General features: G+C 45.4%; 1 protein-coding gene across 7 annotated transcripts in view; it reads left to right on the top strand.

Moving 5' to 3' along the window:
- nrxn2b (neurexin 2b) overlaps nucleotides 1-27930 on the top strand; it is a gene marked incomplete at its 5' end in the record, with an annotated part of 459423 nt that overhangs the window by 292430 nt on the left and 139063 nt on the right. The window contains one exon of one of the 7 annotated variants that reach the window (XM_083665755.1): nucleotides 8074-8183. The exons of the other annotated variants lie outside the window; for them this stretch is intronic. Within the exon in view, the coding sequence (XP_083521881.1) occupies nucleotides 8156-8183 (28 nt within the window). Of the gene's footprint in view, nucleotides 1-8073; nucleotides 8184-27930 lie in introns of those variants that run through there. 7 annotated transcript variants of the gene reach the window in all.

The following is a 27930-nucleotide window of genomic DNA, read 5'->3' as shown; positions in this document are numbered from 1 at the left end:
ACTAGTCACCCCGGCCATTAACTCTGAAATCCTGATTTCACTCTGCTGCTGCTCCACGGCCACACTGCTGCAACGGCGACGCTAGAGAGTCCACTGGCTGGGCCTGAAAATTCATCTCAATCCAATATGTCTTCCTCTTCTTCTTCCTGTCATTACCTGTGGTCCATGTTGATAGGTTACACGGAATATAGAGGAGTTGGAGTGGTGTTTTGCCCTGTGGAAGATTAATTGACAAACGAATACTGTAGGAGGGCTGTTTTTTTTCTTTTTTTCAATGGCCAGTTTGTGGATACAGACCTAGAAAAGAGGAGCACGGGAAAGCAGATTATGACTATTCTGAAACCCAGTAGGAGAGAATTATAAAGATTTTTGGGGAGACTTTAAAGTGCAATAAAAAAAAATCGCCTAGCCTTTTACAGAATGGTGTATAGAAACCGGAGAGACTTATACTCACATTCTCTCTGTTGAGGCAGATCAGACAGTGTTAGTCTGAAATTGCAAGGCATTCAACACTACTTTGTTAGAAACTCCTTGGACCATGGGTCAAGATAACACAGTATGGATGCTGTACCCAGTAAGTATTAACAAGACAATTATGACTATTAATGAATCCTTCATGAAAAAATAGGCCACTCTAGACCATTGTCTTCGTTAGAGATATCTATGAATTGTGAATTAATATAGAAATCTTATGGGAAAAAATAGATGTGATTCCCTTTCTAGTTTAAACCACCTGCACATCAGATATCTCAGACTGAATCTGATATTGACATCTATTCCATTTGTGCACTGCTTTAACATCTGATATAAGAGTTAATGTGACGTCATATAACCTTGTGTGCTAGAGCACTGTGTACATCTTCTAATTATATGAAATGCTATCAGTGGTAGTAGTATATGCGATTATAACTCAGGGAGTGTATCTCTCTGAGCTCATGTGTAGAAAAATCTTTCTCCCTCTATTCCCAGCAGACTTTTCATTGTGTTCCGTGTTAATCTCTGTGAAACAGCCACACATCTCTGCTTGCTATCTAGAGTCTAAATCGATAACCGCTTCCATTTATTGAATATAAACACCCACAAAACTTCCAGAATAGCTTGTTTTAAATAAGCCATAGTCTAGGCTATCCTCTCTCTCTCCCCCTTTATCTCTCTCTCTCTCTCTCTCTCTCTCTCTCTCTCTCAGCAGTTCCTCTTCAAATATTTTCTGGCAGAGGATAAATTAGATGTGATTCAGCTGGCGTTTTTAAACACTTGGGTGTCTCATAACCGAGGGCGTTGCAATCTGGTCCTCTAGGAATGCTGCCACACTCTCTCTCTCTCTCTCTCTCTCTCTCTCTCTCTCTCTCTCTCTCTCTCTCTCTCTCTCTCCCTCTCTCTCTCTCTCTCTCTCTAAAAGCATTGTCAAGCCTTCATTGCCCATTCAAATAGTATTTAAAAATCCTTAATCCTTCCCGTTTATATTCTTCTGAAATTGCCTTTGCAATTACTGCTCTCCCTCCCAACCAAGCCATTCCCATATCCCCTGATTACAGAACTGATAATGAAATGCTTGTAAGGGATATTTTTGGCGGTGGTAAACCTCAAACAGATTATGTATGTACAGTATGCTTTAACCAGAGATGCTTTAACTCCTATTGAAATTGTTTCAAATAAAATAGTAGCTGTTCCCAATTGTGTTTTGGTTGATGTTTTTAGCCATACTGGCAGGTGAATACAGAAGGCGAAACGCCGTATAAGGAGGTTGGTGGGGTGGCGGAGGCATTAACAGCGGAGTGTTGGGAAGTAGCTCAAATATTAGTTCAACTACATTTTGTTGTAGCTTGGTGGTGGTTAAACTTAATAAAACAAATGTTTTGCCATGTAACAGCTACTGTGACTACTCACAACATTGCCCCCCCAATACAAATACAAAAATAGGAATTTAACTATTATTCCAGCCCTTGAACTTCAAATGCCCCTACTATTTATTCCCTCACTGCTTCCCGTCTCCTCACCTGTTTTCATCTTTCTCATTGATCTCAGAGTGTTTCAGTCGTTTCAGTTTCTGTCATACAGACTGGTCACCTGTTGGTAACTGATTGTCATGTGTTGAACAAAGTAGTTTCAATCTAGTGAACTACTTTTACAAGTAAGTGACAAACTATATACTGTATATACATTTACAGTATATACAACTCGCGTAGTGTAGTTCAACTTCTTCCTTTATAAAGTCACGCAAATTCACACACCCTCACGTAGCGTTTCAACAGTTTTCGTATCGTCCAAAAATCTATATAGTATCATCCAGGACATGCAGTTGGGAATGTGTAATATTGTGTAGGTACACAATTAAATTACGAGAGTGTCTTGGCTTTAACTATATTGGCCTTTTATCCTGCATCAGTGTGAGGTAACTGAAACTCTGCGGGCCAGTGGCCCTGAGCTCCAGTTTAGGGGCCCCTCTGTGAGTTGACTGCCCAGGGACAGTAAGGGGGAGATCGGTCCATCTGGCCCAAACAGCTGGGTCCACAGCTGGAAGGACAGGCAATGGCAGCTGAGTCACTGCACAGTATCAGGCCTGAGAGATGGATGGCTGGCTAGAGGGAAGGAGGGAATGGAGTGAGATAGAGGTAGAGAGATTCTGCTACACGATGATACAGTGATGAGAACATCGAGGTCATTCAGCAAAAGGAAAATCGGTATGATATCTCCCTCTCTGTGTCTCATTGAAAAGAGGTGGGTGGTTAGATATTGTAGGAGGAGATAGGAATATGTCGATGAAGGTTGTTCAGGAAATGGGCCTTATCCTGATATGCATTGACCAACTCCTTGGCAAGGCTCTCCTGTGGCCATGGCAGTTAATATCTGACCATGCAAAGGCTGAGTCAGCCTCTGAGACCCCAGTCATTGCACACACCCAGCCCCCCCCCCCCCCCCCCCCCCCAGAGAGGAGTGATAGATTTCAAATCTGTATAATTAACAAACAGCTAATTAACATGGTGAAAAAGCAATATTGAATAACATGGCAGCCACTGTCTGCTATTTAGAACATTAAGGGTTTTATTGCAAATGGGCTTTATGATATGGAGTGGAAGGAGTGGGTGGGGGTGTTGTGATTAATGTTGATCTCTTTCACTGTACCTCTCTCTCTGGGAGGTATCATCTCTGTTGATTATGATGTGTGGAACAGTCAGAGGCTCTACCATGCAAGACCAGCCATCTCCAGTCTGCTCACCTCCCTCCTCTCTACCTACCTACTGCACACTCTCTCACTCCCTCCCTTCCTTCCCTCCCTCCCTCCTTATCCTGCCTTCCTCCTGCTCAGACGTGTGATATCATATAAATATGTATTTGTTTAGCTCTTTGCCTCTAGGCACTTAGAGCAGGAAACAGAGTTGGCCTTTCACACGTTGTATGGCAACTTGATACTGAGCCTTCACAGGTAGTGAAGAGCCATGATGCTATTAAGGGATACATTTGTCTCTGGGTCTTGTAATGTACTTCATAGCGGTCTCTTCCCCACTCACCCCCCCCCCCCCTCTCTCTCTCTCTCTCTATGTGTGGCTTTGAGGGTTATGATTGAGGATAGGTGGGTGGGATGTGTCTGGGTACAGTCAGACAGTGAAATTGATGTCGGGCTTGTGGAAAACCGATAGATTTAATTACCAAACTCCCTGAGAGCACAATATGAAAGTGAGTATAAATAAACAGTGTAATTAGATTACAGCCCACAGTCAGCTGTACTGTATTTCTCTCTATTCGCCCCAGCAGTTGCGTTAACATTATGTCTAAGTTATTATTTACCAATCATTTTACTGTACCAGCCAGACACTCTATCAATCTTTGTTCTTTGTTGAGATAGCAGTAGCTAGTAATGTCAATTGTCTAGTTGCTAACCTTAACTTTATGATGACCTACAACAGCATAGCTGTTGACCATGTCTGTGCATGCCTCTGTGTAACAATACAGCCCATACAATAGTGGATGCCAACCTTAAAGACAGACGAAAGACACATCCAGTCCAAGAGTGTGTGCCCTTATTATTTACCGCAGACTGCATGGCTCCTTGCTTGAGCTTTATACAATGTTCACTTACATAAGCATACCACTGGAATAGTCCAAAGGGGAATGGAAGTTACAAAGTGATGACTTGCTTTGTGTGTTTAGCCTCCCTGCGGTGCGAGCAAGGGGATTTAGTATGTCCTATTTGTCTGACCTCTCTGAATGGAAAAATCCAAACCTCATCCTCAGCTCTCCAACCAATTTTTATGACTTACCTCCAAAATATATCTTCCACATGTAAACACAAATCTCTTAGCAATATGAGATAAATCCCTACAGCCTAGTTATTATATATGTCCATAGCTCTAGCATCTATGGAACGAGAAGTGTAGTTAATTACGTGTGTAACAGTGTGGAATTTCATCTGGATTAGACTGTAGGGGAGAGGCATCATAGCAGGGGGGAGGCTTTGATCCCTCTACCGTAAGGAACCTATTCCTACTTCCTCCCTCTCTGAACTCACTTCCCCTTTGGGAGTGCAGGAGTAGTTAAACAGGGAATATATTTAAATCAGTGGTGGTGGTGTCCTATGGGACAGAGTTGGTCTTGCATCATACATACAGGTGGAGGTGGAGGTCCCTCCCTCCTGGTCCTCTGTGTGTGTTGTTCCCAGTCTATAGGGAAGAGGAGCAGCAGGTGTGGTAGACCCTGTGTGTGTTTCATCATGTTGAGTCCTCCTCACCCCTCCCTTACCTTTGGCTGCTGCTGAATGTCAGCCATTCCCCATTGGTATCCATTTAATTCGTGCATGTTTTTGCCTGACTCTCTTAGTATAGCATTAGAATATAGATATCCTTCATTCGTAACACTTAAGTGCTCCATGTCGCACCTTTTATGCATTCCATTCTCGCTAACTAATGGTCCACTGTAGCCCGTGTAGTTCCACAGAGGATTGAGAGGTTGAATTGTGACTTGTTCCCCTGGACTTCAATGCCTGCTCTGGTCCCTCTCTGCCAGCCCCAGACAGGTGTCTGGCCCTGCCCCTGTCGTAGCTCACTATAGCCAGGACACAGTAGCCATGCCCTGGCTCCAGTCTCTTCATCACCCTGATAGCCCCAAGTGTTGCTCCTCCTGTCTCTGTTAGAGCCCACCTGGTTGAGGACGGGGCCAGGCCCATTGTGTGTGTGTGTGTGTGTGTGTGTGTGTGTGTGTGTGTGTGTGTGTGTGTGTGTGTGTGTGTGTGTGTGTGTGTGTGTGTAAATTATATTCTTGCCCTACCCCCCTGTCAGAAGGGAAGAGTACTGCTGGCATTTTCTGTTTGCCCATTTTTCAAGGCGCTCCTCTCGAGGTGGTGAGGCGGTCCCAACTGAGATCTCTATCAGCTGTGATTTATCTGATACGCAATATCACTCCATCTCTCTTTCTCTCTCTCTCACCTTCTCTCTACCTCCCTCATGTTCACTCTCATGCTCTCATCCTCCCCCCCCCTCTCTCTCTCTTTCTTTCTCAGTTTCCTCCATCTGTGATCTGTTTTTCTCACTGTGTTCACCCATCTACCTGTGCACTCTCTTTTTCTACAGCTCTCTCTCTGTGTCTCTGCCTCTCATTTCTCTATCTTGCTACCCTGCCCTCTTTTGACAAGAATGGCAGGAAAAGAGCACTGTGTGTGCAAGAAAAGACAAAAAGACAAATAGGAAAGGGATATTTAGGGCCAGGGACAAGAGAAGGGATAAAAGAAGAGTGCTAAGGGGAGGATGAAATAAAATACGGAAAGACGAGTGAAACAAAGCAGCTGGAACATGTGTTGTCCTGACTGATGAGGGTGGAAAAGGTCCCTCATTAATTAGGGAATACATTATTAAATATCATCAGGGACAAACTGATTGTCTATACAGTATGTATGTCCTATTTAGCATATGCATATTCTGTTCTATAGTGTGTGTGTGTGTGTGTGTGGGTGTGGGTGTGGGTGTGGTGTCTGTGTGTGGGTGGGTGTGTGTGCGTGCATACGTGCATGCGTGTGTGCATGCATAGTGTGTGTGTGTGTGTGTGTGTGTGTGTGTGTGTGTGTGTGTGTGTGTGTGTGTGTGTGTGTGTGCTTACATGTGACAGGAATAGCCTCTGTGACTCATGTTGGTCTGCCATTGTTCTAGTGACTCTAGAGGATCCACTCCAAACAAGCTGTTGTTTACCGGTTGGGAGCCTATGCATTGGCCACAAATCTGTGGCTTCACTCTGGTTTGTGTGTGAGTGTATGCATACACAAGCATGTGTGCCTGCTACTCCTCCTCCTTCTCTCCCTCCCTCTCTCCCTGCTCCCCTCCCACTCTCTCTCTCTCTCACTCGCTTGTGCTCCCTCGCTCTCTTGCTCGCTCACACACGCTCTCGGTCTTCGCTTTGCTCTATCTGTGATAGTCTCCGGCTGCGCTTTCAAAGGAGTGGAGTGCGTCCACCTTCAGTTTGCTCCATTTCGGCCACAGATCTTGTTTTACAGGCCCCTGTCAGCCCCTGTGTACGCATAAGGAGAGAGAAGATCCTAGTATATGGCTGGATAAGGGAGCCTTGTGGAAGGGATGGAAGGATGTGCTCGCTGCTGCAGCTTCTGATTCAATTAGCATGAATTTCACAGCAGCGTCGGACCCAGGCAGCCAGCAAGCAGTCTGCGCCGGAGCTCCGCGAGAGGGACTGCCTTCCGCTTCACTTCTGCCTCCCGCTTCACTTCTGCCTCCGACCTGCGTCTGGGAACCCACCGACTGAGAGGGAGAGCTGAGAATCGTTAAAGAAAAAGGCGCAAACAAGAGGAGGATAGAGTTGTGAGTGGGAAGGAGAATCTGAGGCATCGGTACAGTGTGATGGTTCGATAGCTGGAGGGGGATAAGGATCACTTGGATACTCTCTCTGTGCTCCAGTTCGATTCAGCTGTGTCCATATCCGCACTGCTCCCCATCCTGGATCTTTTCTCTCTTTCCCTGGGAGGGGAGAGGGAATCAGTGATTCAGTAGTTTGGGAATAGCAGATTTTTCTCTGTATTTCTCTTCTTCTTTCTGCCCTGAACTCGTCTCTACATCCCTTGTTTTCAGCGTCTCTGCTGCTGCAGTCTGCTCGGCACTGTGTTCCTCCTGAGATTTGAAACCCTGGAAGCAGGATTCAGCTGCACCTCCATCTCTGTGGCGCTGCTCTCCTCTCTTCTTTCTCTCCTTCTATCCATTTTCTGCCTGTTGTTCTCTGTGTGAGGGGGCTCAGTCATCCTGCTATGAGGATGGTGGTTGTCTTTCCCTCCTCAATGGGGGCTCTCTGTCTGGATGGAGAAACCCTGTAAGGCTATAGAAAACAGATGAAACATTGTCTAACTGCTAACTCTAAACAGGGCTACAGAGCTATAGCTGTTGATAGTCCTTTTAGTTCTATTGATGGAGTAGTTTTTGTTTTCTAATCTACAGCTGTTGATTTATGGGTTGCCATTTAAGCTGCCAAATCTTATGATCATTTGTTTTGAGGTGCTTAGGAGTTTGCCTTATTAAAAATACTTTATTGTGGGTTAGGTTTTTTGGTGGTGTTGATTTTTGGGTTGTTGTTTTTTTGTGTTCTGGAGGATTGCGTAGGAAAAGGGAATAGGCTGTGCTCATTCGAGGATTTCGCCGCTGGACTCAGGAAGTATTTTCAATATTTTTTTTCTCCTTTTTTAAAGGATTTTCTCTTTTTTTTTTCTTTTTTTTTCCATACTTCTCTTCTGCATATTTTTGGGGGATCATCGTCTTTAGAGGAGGATCTTTTTTCTTTTCTTTTTTTTGCTGTTTTAGAAAATTATTTTTTCCACCCTGCGCTGGGAAGCAGGGGATCATGGACCCCGGATCCATCTGAGATGTCATCTTCCTGTTCCTGTCAAGTGAGGGGGAGGGGCGTGCTACTGTCATCCGGCTCCGATCCCATGCTGCGGCCGGTCGTGGAGGTGGGTGGAGAAGGAGAACTGCTGCTAGTGCCCAGGCCCGTGCCCACGGCGCCTGTGGTGTGGGCCAGCCCAGCCTGCCTGTTTCGGCTGGTGCTCTCTCTGGCCCTGCTGGTGTTTCCCTGTCCCGCGGTGGCTGCCCGCGTCTCCTCTAGCCTCAGTACCACCCACCATGTCCACCACTTCCACAACAAGCACGGAACCGTGCCCATCGCCATTAATAGGATGCCCTTCCTCACACGCGGGGGTCATGGTAGGTCCTCCTCATCCTCCTCTTCCTCCCCTGGCTACTTTTGCTTTCCTGGGATTTAATGACTGATGTATTGATTACTAGTGATTTTGCATGCCTATGATCGAAAGTAAAAGTGTGTGTATGTGCGGAGGAATGCCATGGGCCTTGGAGGTCAATGGGAGTTAATTGCCTAGAAGGGTTGATTTGTGGTGGAAAGGTTGGCCCAGGTTGAGTCCAAGCAGTTCAGCCAATTGGTTTATCCATCTATTGATCCTGGTCATCCTCACAAAGTCAGAGGGTTTCAGCAGGACAACCAGCTCATTGGCTCTGGTCCCTGCTGGCCACACTTTGATTCATGGCACCGGATTGGTCGACGATGTTTACGACGGCATGTGTCCTCAGGCAGCTGGGCCAAATGCATGTTTACTTGTGGCAGCCATCTTGGTTCCATGTAAAAGGAGGAGTGTGACCAATTCAGATTCATGTAATCATCAAATACAACTTTTAACATCATGGCTAATGTTAGAAGAAAATGCTCTTTCAAAATCTTTGAGGTTTTTAATGGAGTCTCAGTATTTGAAATGGTATATTATGGGTCCAGGCTACCCATTGGAAATGAGTGAAATTTTTTATTGGGTTCTATAAATGTTCCTAGTTTTTTACTGGTGATTGTGCGTTGGTTGCTGTACTGTTCTCAGCCAAAGCCGTCAGAGCCAGAGTGGGGCTTTGTGCTGACAATCCCTTTGATGTCTTCCATTACAAGCTTCTACTGCTGCAGTTTTTTTTGTCTCCCTCCCAACTCACCCTTTCCCCACCTCTCTTAGAGAATATGTTCTGACACTAGAATTGCTGATACTCAATGGACATCTAATCATTTCCCCCCGTCCATATCTTCAGTTCTCTCCACTTAGCTCAACCTGAGCACTGCCTCTTTCCTGCATTTAGCCGTAATCTGTATCAATCAACAGTGTGTCAGACAGGCACAGGAGCTCACGTAGCCCACCGCAGTCTATTGGCTGAGCCTCGCCTGTATCGACGTTATTGGCTCTCAGCTCCTTCCCTGTGCTCAGTACCGCATTGGATTTATGACTTTTAGCATTCTCCTCCGAGTCCCAAGCTTGATACACAGACCATTTTATAGCGAAACTCCACAATGGAGATCCAGTCACAGTCTGAAGAAATGTGTGTGCAAATAATGCCTGTTTTTGCCAATAAGATGGTGATGAATGATCATTTGTGATGTTTGATATAGCCTCTTGTGACCTAGCTGGAAGCACAACACAGTATATACACACACGCACGCACACACACACACGCACGCACGCACACACACACACACACACACACACATACACACACATTGTTGAACTCGGTTCTAAAATGGCAGCTCCAACTGGCAGCCTATTCTAATCACTATTTTTTTTTTTTTTTTCTCCCTCTAGCTTGGGTAATTGGATTGCACTTCTCTTGCATCTTGAGTTGCTAAGCTATTTAAATTTACATAATTAACATAAAAATGTTCTCGGGCTCTCTCTGTGGATTTGCGGCTGTCAGATGATATTGGACCGCTTAGAGAAATAGTTTGTTTGCTTGGTTAAAGGGAAAGGCTGTGAAAATGGAGACTGTGGCTCAGGCCATGGTGTTGACTGTGTCCCTACAGCACATCCTGTGATAATGTCCTATGGTCAGGTACTATGGTCATGACTACAGTATTTATGCAGTCTCCCATTCCCATGTCTTTATGCTGTGCATAAAGTGAAGTGAACAGCGCAAAGGCAATAGTAGACAGATATTCAGTATGTTGCTTTATTGGTTACTAATGCATGCCTAACTGAAACCCAGCTTCCTCTGACAATGTGTTGATTTTTAGCATCGCGTGTTTGTCATCATTGGGTCCATTTAACATAAACAAATCAATCGACAATCGACACATGCACACAATGAGTAAGCTATATTTTAATCACTCTTTCATTCATGACTTAGTATTTCATACAAGTCCAGAGTCGCCTTTTCAATCGCAACCCCTCCTTGCTGCCAACCAAGTGGCCCACATCATCCCAAACCATGATATCTTCTGTATGGTAAGATCATATTACACCATAGCCCATAAGCAGAGGGTTGTTATAATAACTTCAGTAGCACTGACCTATAAGCAACCATTCACCACTTCAGCATAAGAGCCACTCACTCACACATTGAAGGCAGTGCCTGTCCCCAAAACCTTTCCGCCCTCCATGTGCCCAGAAGGGGGGCCATGCATGCCAGGAGCGAGGGCTCTTGCCATCCATTAAGCTGTCGGAGTGATCTGAACCCGTTCTGTTTTACATATCTGCTGCGGTGGAGTCTAAAGGCTGTGCTCAAGGACTTATCTTCTCCTGCCTGTGTCACTACGTTGGTGTTTCTGTCAGGCTCCTCTTCTCCTGCAGGGCCACTGAGGAGAGCTTAAGGTACCAACAGAGAGGGAAAGATTGAGATCACTCACTACATTAATGGGTAATCCATGCACTACATGCCTTGCTGCTGTTTTTGTTTTTCATAGACACTGTTAGTGATGGTTGAGAATTGTTTGTTCAGCATCTAGATGGTGGTGTACTGTAGGCATTTTTGATTTATTGAAATGGCACTTTTTGTGCTCATGGTAAGCGTGTTTGTGTGTGTGTGTGTGTGTGTGTGTGTGTGTGTGTGTGTGCGTGCGCGCGTGCGTGCGTGCGTGTGTGTGTGTGATATCTGAGTGTGTGAAGTTCTCTAAAATGATTGAGTATTAGCCAGCATTGTGCGAGACACTGTGAGACAGACAGAGTGGAGAGGGCACTGTTTGTCCTGTTATCACCCTTGATTAATGGCCGCCATCGCCGCAGCAACTATTGTGATGGATGTGAAATGGTACACTGTCTGTTTCTGAGGGCCCCTCGCCGCAGATGCCCACTCTCAGCCGTCTATATGTAAAGTAATTCATTACTGCTTATTCAAGCCTCTGTGATTTCTCATACACTGCTCTGATTAAAGCTAATTGAAGGGCTTTCTCTCCGTCCACCGCTCCCAGTTGTTTGTCATTAAAGTGGCTGTCTGCTTTGGAAATACCAGACAGCACTCTCTCTCTCTGTGTTTCTGGCTGCAGCACCATCCCACGTATTCTATATATTTAATGCATGTTGACGGTTCTCATCTCACACTGGGGCTCCCTCGGGGCCGGCAAAACATCACAGACCAACCAAAGCCTTTTTAAAAGCGTTGTTATATCACAGCAAACGTCGCTGCAGTCTTTCAGCGGGCGGCATTGTGCATCGCAAAATCAGTGAGCTTTCGAGTGACATGGTCTCCTGAATGCTTTTGTTGTAGTTACAGTATATCACTATAGTTGTGTTGAATGCTATGAGGAGTTTAATTGGCTTCTGTATTACTGAGGAGGTACTACATGTCCTCATTAAATATCTTTATATATATATTCTTTATGCATGAAACATAACATTGGCATTCATTAATATATGTATTAGAGAGTTCATTAGGGTACATTATGCATTAATGTGCTGAGGAATGGCAGTGAGCTGTGAATGTCCTACATCATCCAGAGTCGGACAAACGCACGCACACACACAAACACACAAACACTACTCACACCTTCCTTTCAAATGGAAGCAGGCAGGACAAAGGAAATATTTGCCCTGCAGCGTAATCCATACATGCACACTCTGCTGCATTCGGCAAAAGGGATTACATTCCTAATTTTGATTCTGCCCATGTTTGTTGTTTCTGGTGGAAAGATTCCAGGACATTTCAGTGCCAGATATGTAATTTCGTCCTTGTTAGGGTAGAGGATATGTTAGCTTTAGTTGTGTGTGTGTCTGCGTGCGTGCGTGCGTGCGTGCGTGCGTGCGTGCATTGGCATCCGTACTTGTGTGCATGTGTGATATTGATCTAGACACATGAGCCCACCAAGAGACTTCACTTTCCCTGCGATTCAATGAGAGGTTCATGAAGCATTGCTATCACTCTGCTTTTGCCCATCACAGAATAGTAGGTTTCCAAGGGAACTGGAGGTGCCCTTTTAAATGGAGGGGTGCATATAAAGGAATATGGAGGGATGACCTGTACCAACTCACACACTCACTGGATTTATGCTGACATGCTGTTGTCCTCAGTCAAAGGTGTGTGTGTGTGTGTGTGTGTGTGTGTGTGTGTGTGTGTGTGTGTGTGTGTGTGTGTGTGTGTGTGTGTGTGTGTGTGTGTCTGTGTGTGTGTGTGTGTGTGTCTGTGTGTGTGTTGGTGTATATGTGTATTTTGTGCTCAGACCGCTGCTGCTCTGGTCTGGCAACCTCTCTTGCCCCTAGCTGTGTCTTGCTCTGCTCTCTGTTGTCACAGTGGGTCTTTGGAGCTGAGATGTGGCCTTGTACAGTAGCTGCCTCTCCTTCAGTCTGAGTGCCGTATTCACCTTCACGCTGCCAGTTGCGGAGGAGAGGAAAAGCTTTCTTGTTGGCGGTCAATACGCCAACAAAGTAGCAGTAAACACCCATGAAGCCTTGTTCTGCCCTCCCTCTGTAGCTCAAGGATACTTATGTCAGCATCAGCTTTACATACATTGTGACAATCTCTTTAAACCTCATTTGCATGGAGAAAATAGCTTTAGGGATACATTCTAAATAGGCAAAGGACAAGAAAGCAATGTTGAGTAGAATTGATATAAGCTGCAGTGCAGTTCAACAGTTGTGGCAAACCTCAGTAGTGTTTGTGTCATATTTTTGTTATTGTGTGGTGAGGTGTGGATGGGGAGGTCTCATGCCTTTTTCCCTCTGGGCATGCATCTCCATGACAACCCTCCTCCAGGTGACCTTGAATTAAGTGCCCTCAACCTTCTACCTCTTGAGGCTGCTGCCACTGCCGACGCTATGAAAATGAGATTCTTCTCTCGATATCTCTATTTCTCACCGTATTTCCATCTCTGTTTCCCTCTCTTTATTATCTTCCTATCTGCCCCATTCTCTAACTCCTTCCCCTCTTTCCCTTTCTTCTTCTCTCTTTAGTTCTCCCTTCCCACTTCCCTTTCATCCACCTTTCTGTTGTCATGGGGCATGTGAGCAGAGAGGCACCTGGGGGGAGAGAGGGTGTGCCGTTTGACTAGAGCGTTAGCATTTAACAGGGCAATGTTAGCATAGCACGGGCACACCACATGCATGCAGATGACCCAGTAGCATACCCAGGCAGCTACAGTAGTCAGTCAGTCCAGCCCCAACTCCCAGCCCTCCGTCCTGGGGGAGAACTAGCGGGGCCACGGCCCCTATGGCTTGGCCCCGTTGTCACAGCTCATTGAGATAATGAAGGAGAGGTGTTTGATAATCACTGTTTTATCTCCAGGCTACCCAACACTGTGGGAGGTCAGAGTGTGGGGACAGTGGGCTCAGCCCAAGGGACAGAGCAGGGTATGGATGCAGCCCTCCCTTTCATAAAGAAGCATTAGTATTCTCTGTTCTACCCCCCTCAGGGCTGAGCTAGACTAGTGGAGGAGAAAAAAGAAAGAAAGGACACTTCAGGTATTCTGGCTGCTCTAGATAAGCTTGTCCGTTTGACATTTAGCATTCTTTTTTGTCTTTTTACCTGACCAATTGTGTGTCTGTGAAAGAGACAAACACAAAGCCAAGTGTGTCAGACAAAGCTTTCAACAGCTATAGAGAGTGCACTGTACATGGGAGTGTGTCATCAACTTGAGGTAATTCAACAAGATTGGCATATTATGTACAATATTGTTGGAAGTAGTACAATTTATTATTTGAATTGGTTCTTGATCTCCCCACTTACATTTTGGTTCTCAAGGCCCTCCATGAAGTAGACCTTTGAGTGTATTATTACAATGTGGGTGTTAAAGCATCACTTTATGAGTACTCTTACTCTCCAACAGCAGATGGCTGCTACCTCAACCCCTCTCGAAACAGAAGGTCTTCAGGAGTACCCTCAACAAGCCGCTCTCACTCACCTGGCAGAGAGAGTGTGTGTGTGTGTGTGTGTGTGTGTGTGTGTGTGTGTGTGTGTATGTGTGTGTACCACTGACAGCTTTAGGCCTCAGGCTGAAGTGGACTCCATGGGTTTGTCCCTGTTCTTGTTATGGCTCTGGTTCTTGCTTACTGGATGGCAGGACGGCTTGTTATTTGAGTTTGAGGCCACTGTACCCATTGCAAAGTAAACACCAACCATAGGATGTCAGAAGAAGCCCTGATATACTGCAGGAATGGCTCTGAAGCACTTGTATGAATGTCAGTCATTTGAAATGTGTCATTTCCAGTGTCATGTTGATACATTTCCTTGTTATATGTTAGACTGGTCTCGTTTACGTTGACCAGTTATGGTGTGCGCTGGACCACATCAAGCCCAATGCAATGAGTCCTTGTTAGCCCGAAAATGGATCTCTGAGTGCCTGGCATACAGGTCTCTCTATTCAAATTGATTTCCCCTGTCTTTTTCTTTCACATTACGCCCTGACACGAAATAAGGTGTCATACACGACCACAGGGACCGGGAACACAACACTGCCAGAGATACCCATTCATAGCTTTTCTATTAAAAAAGAGAGCGAGTGAAAATGGAGAGAAAGCACTCTGCCCCGCGGAGGTGCTGAGGATCCTCCCAGACTGCGTTTGATCAATGCCCCTGACGAACCAGGGCTGCTCGCTCGCTCCTCATCATGTCACTGAGTGCCGCAGCTGAATGGAAATAGCTTACAGATGTTATTATTTGCCACATGCCCATCAGTCTTCTGGGTAGTTTCGGTGCACCCTCTCTCTCTCTCTCACACACACACACACACACACACCCTCACCTCTTTTATTTCAGATAGAGCAATTCTGCCGCACGCACCATGAAAGACACACACGCGTGTACACACACACACACACACACACACACACACACACACACACCACACACACATTAGTTTGAGAGATGGAACCAATGTGTCTAGCTCCTTGAATACCTGTGCATACAACAGGCTGACAAATCCCTGATGGTGGACTGTGTAATGGTGGGTAGTTGTCACTCTTCATTCATATGGGTATTCACTATTAGAAATTATTCTAATAAACGGGTTGATAAAAACAAGCATTTTGATAGGCAGAGAGCCGTTCAAAGCCGTGATTTAATAACGATAATGTCATGGTTTAATCATCTGTTATGATATTCCTTTACTGTAATAGATTTGCGTACCACGTTCCCTTGACAACGTTTGTAGTATCGGGAACTATATTTCTCAGTGCAGGGCATAAACCACCACAATCTGTCACGAAATAAATACTTAAAGAATTGTTTTCTTGTCACAATTGTAGGATTTGTTGTGTAACTGTTGTATAAAAGCAATAATGCCCTCGAGGCGGTGATTTATCGTTAACATTGTCACTTGGTAGGGGGTTTGCCGGCACTCCGCTGCGCTTCATGCCTAACAACTCCCCCTACCCGTGATTGACGATAAATCACGGGCTCTCTGGCATTATTGCTTAAGTAAAGAGTATGCGTCATTAATATTAGTGGTACCACTCAACAGTGTCTTTTCACTGGAGCCTAAAGATTCAGTGAGAAACATAAACTAATCCCCTCCTTGAGGATGTTCTGTCTGTATGAGACTCCACCAGGGTGAGGCTGGACTGTACACATGAGCACCCTGTGTGGCCCTGTCGGGAGGGGACATGGTGGTCTCGTACTGTGGGGCCGCCTCGTCCTCTCATCGCCTCCCTGGCAGCCCTGGCAAGCTACTGTACATGAAAGTACCGCGGAGTGCAGGGAGGCGTTAGCGGGAGAGAGCACAGCGCTGCTTGCCTTTGTAGAGCGCCGGGCGAGTGCAGCAAAAAGACGGATCTTCAGAGGGCGCGATGATGTAAGCGCACCTTAATTATTTATCTGGCAGATATTAAAGCCCTGCGACTGGGGCCTTCACCGAGGTTCTGCGTCTCTGCTGGGACCCTTCGCCATTAATAAACAAAGTGGCTAATATTATGCATGGCTGCCACTTTGAAAAGGGTCCCTGAGGCAAAGGGGTTTAGGAACCGAGGAGGAGGTTTTCATCAGCTTTGTTACTGCTACTGTATTCTTATTTTTTCTCCATCTTTCTTTTTCAGTACTTTTGATCACATTTCGTATTTTTAAAGCGTTTCTTGGGAGAAGCAGACACTGTTGTTGGGCTTCTTTTTTTTTTTTTTTATTGTTTGTCTTAGCTGTTGTTAAATGTGTCAACTTCCCACAGGGTGCAGTGAACTTTGCTTAGCATCCGAGAGAGCTTACTTTAGGCTGTTTCCATGAATAAAAAAGTAATTGTGTCTTTGCTCTCAGTCCAAATGTTACTATTCATATGATGCTAAAGACTTTGATGTGCCGTTTTTGAACTCTGGATAATGTAATTGGTTACTCCTAGGGGAGAGGCTTAAGCATTTGAAGACAGAAAAAAGAGAGGGCCAAAATGAGCAAGATCACAAACATAAAAGAAAGAAGAGAGACAAGGGATGAATTGGCCCATGGTGAGAGTTTGCTTGATGTTGAAATAACCACCCACTGACCATCTCCTTCATTCATGTGCTCTAATGAGCTTTAAAGGGGCCATGTAATCATTCTATTATGTTCATTTCCATACATCCTTGGGTCACTAAAAAGTCACTGTGTTTTTTTTCTAAGAAAATCATCACTAAATCATTAGTTTCCATTTTACCTTGCTTCGGCCTGCCAATGAAATGCATACTCTGCTTCAACCTCTTAGTGTGCAGAAAGTATACTGTACATCAATGCCCAAAATACCTTTAATTGGTGTTATAGTAGTGTCAGCTAATGTTGTACTCAGACAGTTCAGTACAGTAATGATGAAGTAAGTTATTTTGCCATACAATTTCACAAAATATTTACATTTTCTTCATAGTTGCTTTTGCTGATGACACATGGATGATGTGTGAGCATGGTTAAGAAAGACTTATATCTACCGCCACTCTCCCTCTGTCTTGTCTAGACAGATTTAACATGCGTCTGGAAATCGTGTTATTTTTCGATATTGTTCATCACCAAGGAGATATGTGTTACAGTATGTGATGCTCCTCTCCTTTTCTCACTTCACTGCTCTAATTGGTCTCTGGGCCATTTAGCACATTATTTACAGACTAGCTGTTCTTAAGTCTCACACATTCACTCCATCGCATGGCACAGTACTGCATTTATTGGATTGAAAATGACATCACTGTATTTCTATTTTGTAATATCAAATAACTAGTTTTCTCTGACTGAGTGAGTGCACAAGGAGAAGGGGATGCTGGTGGGAACCTTTTTTCAGGTTGTTGCCAATGGAGCTGGACCATGCATTTGCTGCACATGTCTTGCTTATTTTGTTTCTTTTGTTTGGAGTGTGGTATAGGCAGTTATATTGAGCTCTGAATTTAAGGCAAAATGCATCATTTAGCAAGACAAAATGTCTATTTTCTCCTGCCTGATGTCACCACAGAGAGAGTACCCTGCTGCCTCACCCATGCACACACACACACACACACACACACACACGCACACATGCACACATACACACATGTGCACAAGCACTTAATAACTGAACAAGGATGTGGATAGAAAACATCAAAGACCTCAGCATCTCAGACTGACACATCTATGTCAGGGCTCTGATGACTGACAGCAGCTGAATCCATCACACTGTAAACACCATCATACGCTCCTGTGGCTGCCACTAATGTGCCCACAAGTCATCCAGGCACACAGGGCTGGAATCAGAGGAGGGAAAATAGATGGATGGAGGGAGATGGTAGAGGAGGAGGGAGGGAGATGAATTCAAGAAAAAGAGGAAGGACATATGCAAAGTGATAGAAAGCAAAGGAAAGAAGGAGGTGTGAGAGCTAGAAAGAGAGATAGAGAGAGAATGATCTCAGTCTCAATGTAATGTGTTTGAAGCCTCACTCATCTTCTCACATACAGAACCTTGACACACTTAACTCTCCCAGGGCTCCACAGGGCTGTGCAGAGGAACACAGGCACAATGCTGGAACAAAACCAGAGATAGATTCCTGTTCCACTCCGCTCACAGCCCAGCCCATCACTCATGTAAGTGAGGGGAGGAAATGGGTTATTCAGTACGTGGGTGAGTGACCCTCTCCCTGCTCCGGGGCACTGAAGCCCCATTCAGTTTGCACCGTTCTGGGCCACAGCCCATACACCTCAGCCTCTTCTTTTAGCTCCACCCACCACCGCACCCATAACCGCTCCAGCGGTTAGGAGAAAAATGTAGCAGACATTCTTTATCTTAACAGTCTTGTCTGAGCTTGTTAATTACTACAGTACATAGATGCAGTATCTTGCTGGTTGTGTGATTGCTAAAATAATACAAAGAAACAGGTTTGGGACTGCGGTTTTAAGCAGTGCTGCCCATCAAACAACTAGCAAATGGATTTCATTCACTGAGTTAAACTGTGTTTATTCTTTCATACAACATGCAGTCTATATAGAGCAACCTTCCAGCATGATGTCCTATATGTCAGAATATATGATGAACTGAACATTTTAGTTTTTGAGCTTGTTAAAGTAGCACTAAAATCAATGGTTTCCTATGGGTGGAATCATTTGTTATACCCTTTATCCTATGAAATTCTGGTGTTTGCTAGAGACGCATGGTTGGAACGTTACATACTTGACTTTGTCCATAAAGCAGTAACCTTGAATGGATTTGACCCTGGGGTGAGTACTGTGGAATCATGCTAAATCACTGACCGTAGCCATTTCAGAGATAGCTCCGGATTATTCCCTCTCACTTTATCTTAGCGTAGTTTTATCTGTTTTTATTCACAAAAAAAGTATTGATTCCAATGTTTCCCATTTACACAGATACACCAGGTATAGTACCTGCAGTGCATTCATATGATTACTGTTGTGAAACAGTGTGGCTTGCCGGATCAATATTTACTCAGACAGACACAAGTGGTTGTGATAACTTCAATGGCTATAAAATAGATTGATTCTGTATATTGTTGTTAGGGCAGGTTGGGTGTTCTTTATGGTAATAGTACAGTGTGCCCTAGTTGTGTCAACTGTATAATCTGTCTGGGCCGATAATGTGTCTTCTTTAACTGAGCGGGGTAGACCGGGAGGTTTATGACACGGCCTGTATGTACGGCAAATTGCTCCGTCTCCCCTCTCCTACAGTATAACTAACACTCTCTTCCTACTCCTCCATGGCCTACCATTGTGTTCCCATTGGGTAGAAGATCATTTACAGCCAATGGGCAAAGTCCGTGGGTGGGATAAGAGGCTCAGGGTGGCAGAAAACCAGGAAACAGACATTTCAGGCTTCGTAGTCACAGTTTCCCAGAATCCTCTTGGCTCACAGTGTGCAGATTATGTGTAAATGAAAGCCTGAGCATAAAATGATGATATTCAACTCCTGAATTATTTGTTTATGCTGGAGGTCCTCATCTCTGGGTATCTCTCTCCCTCAATGCCCAAATTGGAACTGACATCTAACAGTCTCTAAATACTGGAAATCCACATTTAATTTAAGGATCTAACTCTCAAAAGTAATTTGGGCTCCTTGAAGCATTTTTAATTAAACTTGTATATTTTGTGTCCTGAAAGCTCCAGACTGTCCTTGCATATTTATCAGGCTGTGATAATGAGTCCCCTGCACATGTGCAGAGTGAACTCCGATCATCTCAGTGTCTGGATGTGCTGATTTGATCAGCTTGAGCTAGAAATTTCCCACCAATCTAGGATCAGACTATCCTGCTCACAATCCTCAATCTTAACTATAAGGGGGATACAAGAAAATCTGGTTCTGTATAAATGATGGGGTATGAGCAACATCTACAGGAGCTACTACATTTTATCACAGGTCCTGTTGTTCTGTGGTGATTGATACCATACCTCACAACTGTCTTTTATCACATATCTAACAAGAGCAAGTTGTACTTGGGAAACAAACGGAAGTCAATTAGTGCTTGAAGAATTAAACCTTAAGGACCATCACAACTGTTTTGGCCCGACATTTCTAGCTCGCACGTGATGGATTGCTAGCTGTACAGCTAGTTAAAGGAGAGCTTGGCACTATCAAAGAAATGGCCTCCACTTCTCATTTCTCAGACATTGTAGTCAGCCTGGTATGACCCCACCCATCGTCTCCCCCCGTTTCTGTCTGTCTGCTCCTGAAACATGGGCCGCCTGGGGCCCCATGATTTACCATTGTTTTTACCCCTCTTCGTGGTGCTTCCTACAGCACTTTAGCTCATCTCCACACTTGATTAACATCTCTCCCTTATTGTGGTCCTGGGGGGTGGTTGTGGGGGGGGGGGTGGTATGTGATGGAACATGAATATGAGGGGTTGGTATTTGTTGGTATTTGGTTTCCACAGGGGTAGGGCTGAGATTTAAGCACCCATCTCAGCTCTAAGTATTCCCTGTTGTGAATGAGTTCTCTGTCTGTCAGTCATCCTTCTTGATGTGTCAGTTTCTCCCTCCCTCTGCTATCCTTGTAGTATATCTTACATGTCAAGGAAATTCAGAACCTTCCAGCTATCTACAGTATGATACCTCACTCACAGGTGGAAAGATCATGGTGCAAAGCTGTCATAAGTCCATCGTTCAGCTGTCATAGGTCCATTACACACACAGATAGAAAGAAAATAACAGTTATTTGTATGATCAATGTGTGATTACATCTGAATAGAAGTCAGCGCGCACCCAGCCTTCAAAGAAGAGACACCCGTATGTCGAAACACAGTTTTTCTCAGTCTATTTATACCTTGTTTTCAATGAGCATCCTATGATATCTCCTCCCATGTGTGTATGCGGGCTACAGTATGTGTGTTCACTTAAAGGCCAGTCAGCACAGAATGATGTGGATAATGGATGATACAAACAAACTCTCCCATGTGTGTGCAGGTTTATGAAATTTACCTTAAAGTTATGAATGGTTTACCCATTTGAACTGTAATAGCAATATCAGAAATATAGACAGACAGACTATAATTATCTGCATAATCAAAGTGATTACATTTGAATAGAAGCCTGTGCAGTGCGCACCAAGCCTTCAAAGAACAGACACGTACCCTTCATCACACTCGTATTACGAATTGTAGGCTTATTACGTTTGTTTTATTCAAGCCACAGTTTTGCTTTCAGTCTGTTAGAACCCTCATATTTTCTCCACCTGTGTGTGTATGTAGGCTACAGAGGACACATTTCGCCATCAGAGTTCGGCATCAAACAGGTCATTTGTGACTCTCTGTAATTTTATCTCTCAATCATTTGTTCTGGTGTGTGAAAGTTCATCAGTAATTACAATTACACAGCAACATGCTGAGAATCATTGATGAGAGTCCCACTAAGCAGTCGCCTGGTCAAGCATTTGCAGCCGCGAAAAGTGCTTTTTCTCTGCTAATTGAGGTTGTAAGTCACATGTTCTAACCTACAGTTACATGGCTTCACAGTGCTATGACTGGACAATGCTGAGCATACTGTAGCTTTCCCATAGCACAGGTTCACTTAGACCACATCTCTATACCATACTGTAGTTTAGCATACATTAGCTTTATGCAATCACTTCACAGTTTGTGTGCAATCACTACAGAGTATGTGTGGATTTTGTGTGTGAGGATCCTGTGACAACTGTGTGTGTGTGTGTGTGTGTGTGTGTGTGTGTGTGTGTGTGTGTGTGTGTGTGTGTGTGTGTGTGTGTGTGTGTGTGTATGCCCCAGTGGAGGTACGATAGAGTATGTGTGTGCCTGTCACAGGAGGCCAGATAGATGGAGGGAAGGAACGGTTAGAAGTGGAGAGGGGGAAAGAGGGAGCAGGAATTGATGAATGGCAAGCACAGTGGGTGAGCAGGTGAGAGAGGGAGACTGATTTTTCTCTCTCTCTCTTTCTCTCTCGGAGAGGTGACCTCCAGCTCGGCGATATGAAGAGAATGTCACGCAACATTACCCCTCCACTCGCCCAGACGCAGATGAAGTTTTATTTTTTGCACCACGCCGCCGAGAGAAAACAATTCTTTTCCTCTTTGATTAATGTCTGAAACGTGGACCGGCGGTACACAGGGGGGGAGCTGTGGATGAAGGAGGAGGGTGTTCCTTTTCTCTCTCCGCTCTTTCTCTCCTGCCTCCAGTCCCCTGTATTAATCAGACTTGGTGGCAGGCTTAGAGCAGAACCAGCATGCCTTTGGGCTGGAGCTGAACCACTCACGGGACATGACCTCTGACCTCACAGCTGACCACCCTCATACCCCCTGTTGGCCTTTTGGTTCTATAGGTACCCAGGTTGAAGGGGCAGAGAGGGCTTCTCCATTGTTGTTATGTAAGATGTGATGTGTAAGGTGTGTGTGTGTGCGTGTGCGTGTGCGTGTGTGTGTGTGTGTGTGCGCGCGCGCGCGCGTGCGTGTATCTGTATCCAGATGGGGCGAGGTGGCAGGTAGGTATTGGCGGCCGTGCTGTGCTGTGACTGTCCGTCAGCGTGGTTAATTACCCTCGGAGGAGGGCCCGACCCCCACATGACTAGGTAGGTGTAGGTAGGTAATTACCTGTCAGCCCCACGCCATCAGATAAGAACGCTGACATTCCATTGGACAAAGGTCTCGCTCTTAACCTTCACCGCCATTCATTCTTTTCACGGGGAAGGAAATCAAATGCCATCGCATGGCGCTGGCTTTTGGCTTGGCGTGGTGTGTGGCCAGGCGTACAGTACGTGCTTCTTGAGCTGGGCGAGCAGCGCCATGGCCTGGCTGGTCTTTAATGGTGGCAAATGTCAGTCCTGACAGGATGTCCCCCGTGGAGGGAAGCTGCCGGAGGGCTGTCAACTTTGACGTGCATGCAGCCCTGTCAAGGGACAGATCCCACGCTGGCGCTACAGCGCTACGCTAGCTAGCTACTCCCCCGTCCAGGTTGACAGGACATTCTGGGGTCTGAAAGGCCAAGTAAACAGCATCTACCACTACAACACAGAGAGCTCTACTGGGCTGACTCACTGCAGAAAGAGGGGGGAAGAAGAGGGAGGAGGAAAAAACAGTCTTAGCGCAAACTGATGCATTTGACCTGCTCATTGTTGTGAACACCACTACTCCACCCACCTGAGCGCAAATGAGACAGCGCTCCACCGCTGTGGTAATTTCACCTGTTACCGCCGACACAAATTGCCATTACGCCTGTATTTGGACTTGCGTCTGTTTTGTGCTGGCTGAAAGTAGAGCCCAAAGTGAGTGAAAAGGTTTGATGAAGGCTTGAAAAGTACTATTGGTAAAAATATATATTTTTAAAAAGCTGGATGTGTGTATGTGTAATATTGTGTACACTTTGTGTGTGCGTGTGTGTGTGGGGGGGGGGGGGGCTTGTGTGTTTCTGTGTGTGAAGGGGTTGTCTTGCCAAGCCCATTACAAAACCATGCAGCACATATTAAATTTCTGTCAAGGACTGCTCTCCTAAGTGCAATTTGCATGCCGTTTCAGGAGTGGAAACAGAAGGAAATCATACATACATGTATCATACAGTGCAACGTGTGTACGTGGGTGGGGGTGGGGGGGTGGGGGGGCTGGCTAAATAGCTCTAACAACGCAGAAATGGACACAGATAGGTTAGCCATGTTTGATGGTTTTCCTTATATTTGCTCAAGACTCAAGATGAGTAAGAATGCCCCACCCAATGAAAAAACTAGTACAAGATGTATTAATGACACTATATCTCTGTTGAGTATCAGCCAATGTACCTGTTTATGTCGGCCTGAATAGAAGAGAGCCAGTGTTGATCTAAAATGGAGAGTAAGGCAGGATTGCTATCTGACTCAAAGCATTCTCTGCTAAATAATTATACATTGATCAGAGCTTGCAGGTTGAGATTGCCTTGTGGCAGCAGACCATTGCCATTTGGGTTAGCGTCTTGAAAGGTTAGCCTCCAGACTGAGACAAAAGGCCAACCAACTAGGCCCTGACTAAAATAAGGGCAGAGAAGGGGAAATGAAGTCTGAAGGCGGGCAGGAGTGGTGAGACCCCTAATTCTGTTCATCATTGTGCAATGAATTGAATGATCATCAGATGTAGAGACAGATAGAAAGAGACAGAGAGAAAGAGAGAGAGAGACAGAGACAAAGACAGTGACAGAAAGAGAGAGAGACAGAGAGACAGAAAGAGAGAGAGAGAGAGAGAGGGAGGTCTGCATCAACGAAAGCACTTTGGTTCTAATCACTGTTTTCGTGTCATTACTCGCAGCCTTGTTTGCAAGAGTGTGATTACAAAACAGAGATGTTGGCTTCGCTAATATGTGTTTTTTAGCCACCATTGAGGCAACCTTTAAGAATCTTGATGGTTATTTATCAGGATGGGTTTTGGAGGCTTGTGGAAATAGGGGCAGTCACTGACAAGGTGAGCTGAAGCGTCAAAAGAACATGCTCATAAATAGTACATGGGTAATTTATTTGTAATTGCATAGAGTAGAAATGAAGTTGAGTGGTTTATTTTATTACAAAAATGCAATAAGTTTGTTCCTCCTTATTCCACTTATGTAATAACACAAACCGCTAAACCTTATATGCTATGTAATAAGCTAATGGCCAGTGGTGTAGTGGAGGTTAAACATACCTTTCAGGATAGGACCAGAGCCTTTACTCACCTGTTATAGGAGCGTTGATCAGAGCTATCAGTGCTGACCATCACACTTTTTTGTCAGGTCGGTGCGTTCTACACAAATGTTGAAACCAATAAAAAAAAGTTCCTCTTTGTCTCTCACGTCGGACACTTGACAGCTCATCCGGTGAGTTGGATATGTGGATTCTCATATTCCATTGGTGCTAACTAGCACCTTGGCCAGCGGAGGCTTGTAAGCACCACTGAAATGTGAAAATCCACCTGCAGTCAGGGTACTGCAATGGGTAGACATATTACTTACATTTCTTTTCAGACATGTTTTGAGTATTGCTACAGCAGGGTGCAAATGATGATGAAATACTGTACTGAAGTTTTAAATATACACTACAGAAGTTTAATTGCTAACTGTTTAATTGCTAACCTCAAAAAGTACTTGTGTTGAGTGTATGGTTATGATGCACCTATGGCATCATAGCTATACATTTCTTGCTTCATTAAACCACCCAATTCTTAGTTTTAGCCTTCCAAACTTTGGCAAATTAAGCTTATGTTTATGGGCATTGGTAGGTGGTCTTTTTTTACCAATGTGATAATTTAGGGGACCTCTTTTGGCTAAAGAGCAAGAAAGTAATGTAGTTTAAATTATGTATTTGAATTTTGTCTTATTAGTGTTTCTGATTCTGTGGGTTGCAGCTGTGACTCTGTTAATCACTGGCATTTAGGGTGTACCCAAAGATTGCACCACTGCTAATGACCATGATGTAACAACATGATAATACAATGTTGTTATTACAATGTTACTACAAGATTTTCAAGATTCAAGATTCTTTATTTGTCACGTGCATACAAGTATACAGTGAAATGCAAAAGTGACAGTGCCACAGAGTAGTGCAACAATACATTTTAAAATAGAATAAAATAAAATAAAATAGAAGTACTAAAGAATATACAGTATGGACAGTATAAACAATATGAACAGTATAACCAGTAAGCATATAAGTAAGCAATATAAATAGCAGATGGATGATTATGTGTGTGCATATATGTTAAGATGACAGTGCATGTGTGAGTGACTTGAGGGGGGCACTGGTGGGGTCATCGTTGACGATTCTGATGGCGTGGGGGAAGAAACTCAGCCTTAGCCTCTCTGTTCTTGCTGCATGACAGCGGAGGCGTTTTCCTGACCGCAGCGGCTGGAACAGTCCATGTTTCGGGTGGTGAGGGTCCTTCATAATCCTGTAGGCTCTGGTCCTACACCTCCTGGTGTACAGGGCATGGAGAGGGGGGGTTGGAGCTCCCATGGTTTTTTCTGCCAGGTGTACCACCCTTTGCAGAGCTCGCCTGTCCTGGGCCGTGCTGTTACCGTACCAGACGGTGATGTTGCCAGCCAGGATGCTCTCCACAACTCCAGAGTAGAAGGACTGAAGGATCCTCCGGGAGACTCTGAATTTCCTCAGTTGCCTGAGATGGAACAGGCGCTGCCTTGCCTTTCCCACCAGAGAACTGATGTGGGTAGTCCAGGTCAGGTCTTCTGAGATGTGGACTCGCAGGTATTTAAAACTGCTCACCCTGTCCACAGCAGTCCCTCCGATGTCCAGCGGTGTGTAGGCCCTTAGTTTTTGTGCTCTCCCGAAGTCCACAATCAGCTCTTTTGTCTTGGAGACATTCAGGATGAGACTGTTCTCCTGACACCAGAGTGACAGGTCCGCCACCTCGTCCAGGTAGCCTTTCTCATTGTTATCTGAGATCAGCCCCACCACGACCGTGTCGTCCGCAAACTTGATGATGGAGTTTTCGCTGGACTTAGATTCAAGATTCAAGATGGTTTTATTGTCATATGCACAACAGTTACAGAGCAATCGCTGGCAATGAAATTCTTAAGTCTTGGGCTCCTCCAACAGTGCAACACAGTCGTGGGTGTACAGGGAGTAGAGGAGGGGACTAAGGACACAGCCCTGGGGGGACCCTGTGCTCAGTGAGAGTGAGCTGGAGGTGTGTCTACCCACCCTGACCACCTGTGGCCTGGCCGTCAGAAAGTCCAGGATCCAGGCACACAGGGGAATGTTCAGTCCTAGACCAATCATCTTATCAGCCAGTCTGGTGGGGACTATGGTATTGAACGCTGAGCTATAGTCTATAAACAGCATTCTCACATAGCCCCCCTTCTGCCTGTCAAGGTGAGAGAGAGTGGTGTGGAGGACCTGGGAAACTGCATCGTCTGTAGATCTGTTTGGTCTATATGCGAACTGCAGTGGGTCCAGGGTCGGAGGGAGGGAGGAGCAGATGTAATCCTTAATCAGCCTCTCGAAGCACTTCATGACCACTGAGGTTAGAGCCACGGGTCTGTAGTCATTCAAGCAGGCTGGGGAAGTGATCTTGGGCACAGGGACGATAGACGATCTTTTAAAACAGGTGGGAACTACTGAATTAGCCAGTGAAAGGTTGAATATAGTGGTGAACACAGGAGCTAGCTGGTTAGCACAGGTCTTAAGTACTCTCCCAGGTATGCCATCTGGGCCAGCAGCTTTCCTTGTATTCACCTTCAGCAGAGCCCTCCTCACGTCGTGTTCCGTTACGGAGAGTGCTTGCTCTGCCCCAGCGTGTGAACTCTCATCAGCCGCGCTAGCCAGCACTCTGACGTTGTTGTTGTTAGCCGGCGCGCTAGCGGTGGTGTTGCCAGCCTCAAACCGTGCATAAAAAGAGTTCAGGTCTTCGGCTAGGGAGGCATCTGCACTTCCGGTTGAGGAGGGTGTGTGCCGGTAATCCGTAATAGATCGTAGTCCTCGCCATAGTCCCCTGGTGTCGTTGCTCTCCATCTGCGCCTGCATTCTGTCTGCGTATCTCCTCTTGGCGGCTTTCACCGCCCTCCGCAGTTTGTAGGACTCCGCTTTATACTCCTCCATGCTGCCGGATGCCAGCCCGGAGTTGTAAGCGGCGGTGCGAGCCCTCAGAGCGGCACGGATGGAGCTGTCGACCCAGGGTTTCTGGTTGGGGTAGATCTTTACCGTTGTCGTTGGTACGATGTTATCGGCTAATGTGGAGATGAAGTCCAAGACGGTCTCTGTAAACTCGCTGACATCGCTGCAACTTGATTGAAACATATCCCAGTCGACGTCACTCAGCGCGTCTTGTAGCGCGGCCTCTGATTGGTCGGACCACCGCTTTCCCTCCCTTTTCACGACCGCTACCTGTTGAATC

This window comes from Argentina silus, assembly GCF_951799395.1.
Source record: "Argentina silus genome assembly, chromosome: 1".
NCBI classification, from domain to species: domain Eukaryota; kingdom Metazoa; phylum Chordata; class Actinopteri; order Argentiniformes; family Argentinidae; genus Argentina; species Argentina silus.
This window is presented reverse-complemented; position numbering and strand designations above follow the sequence as displayed.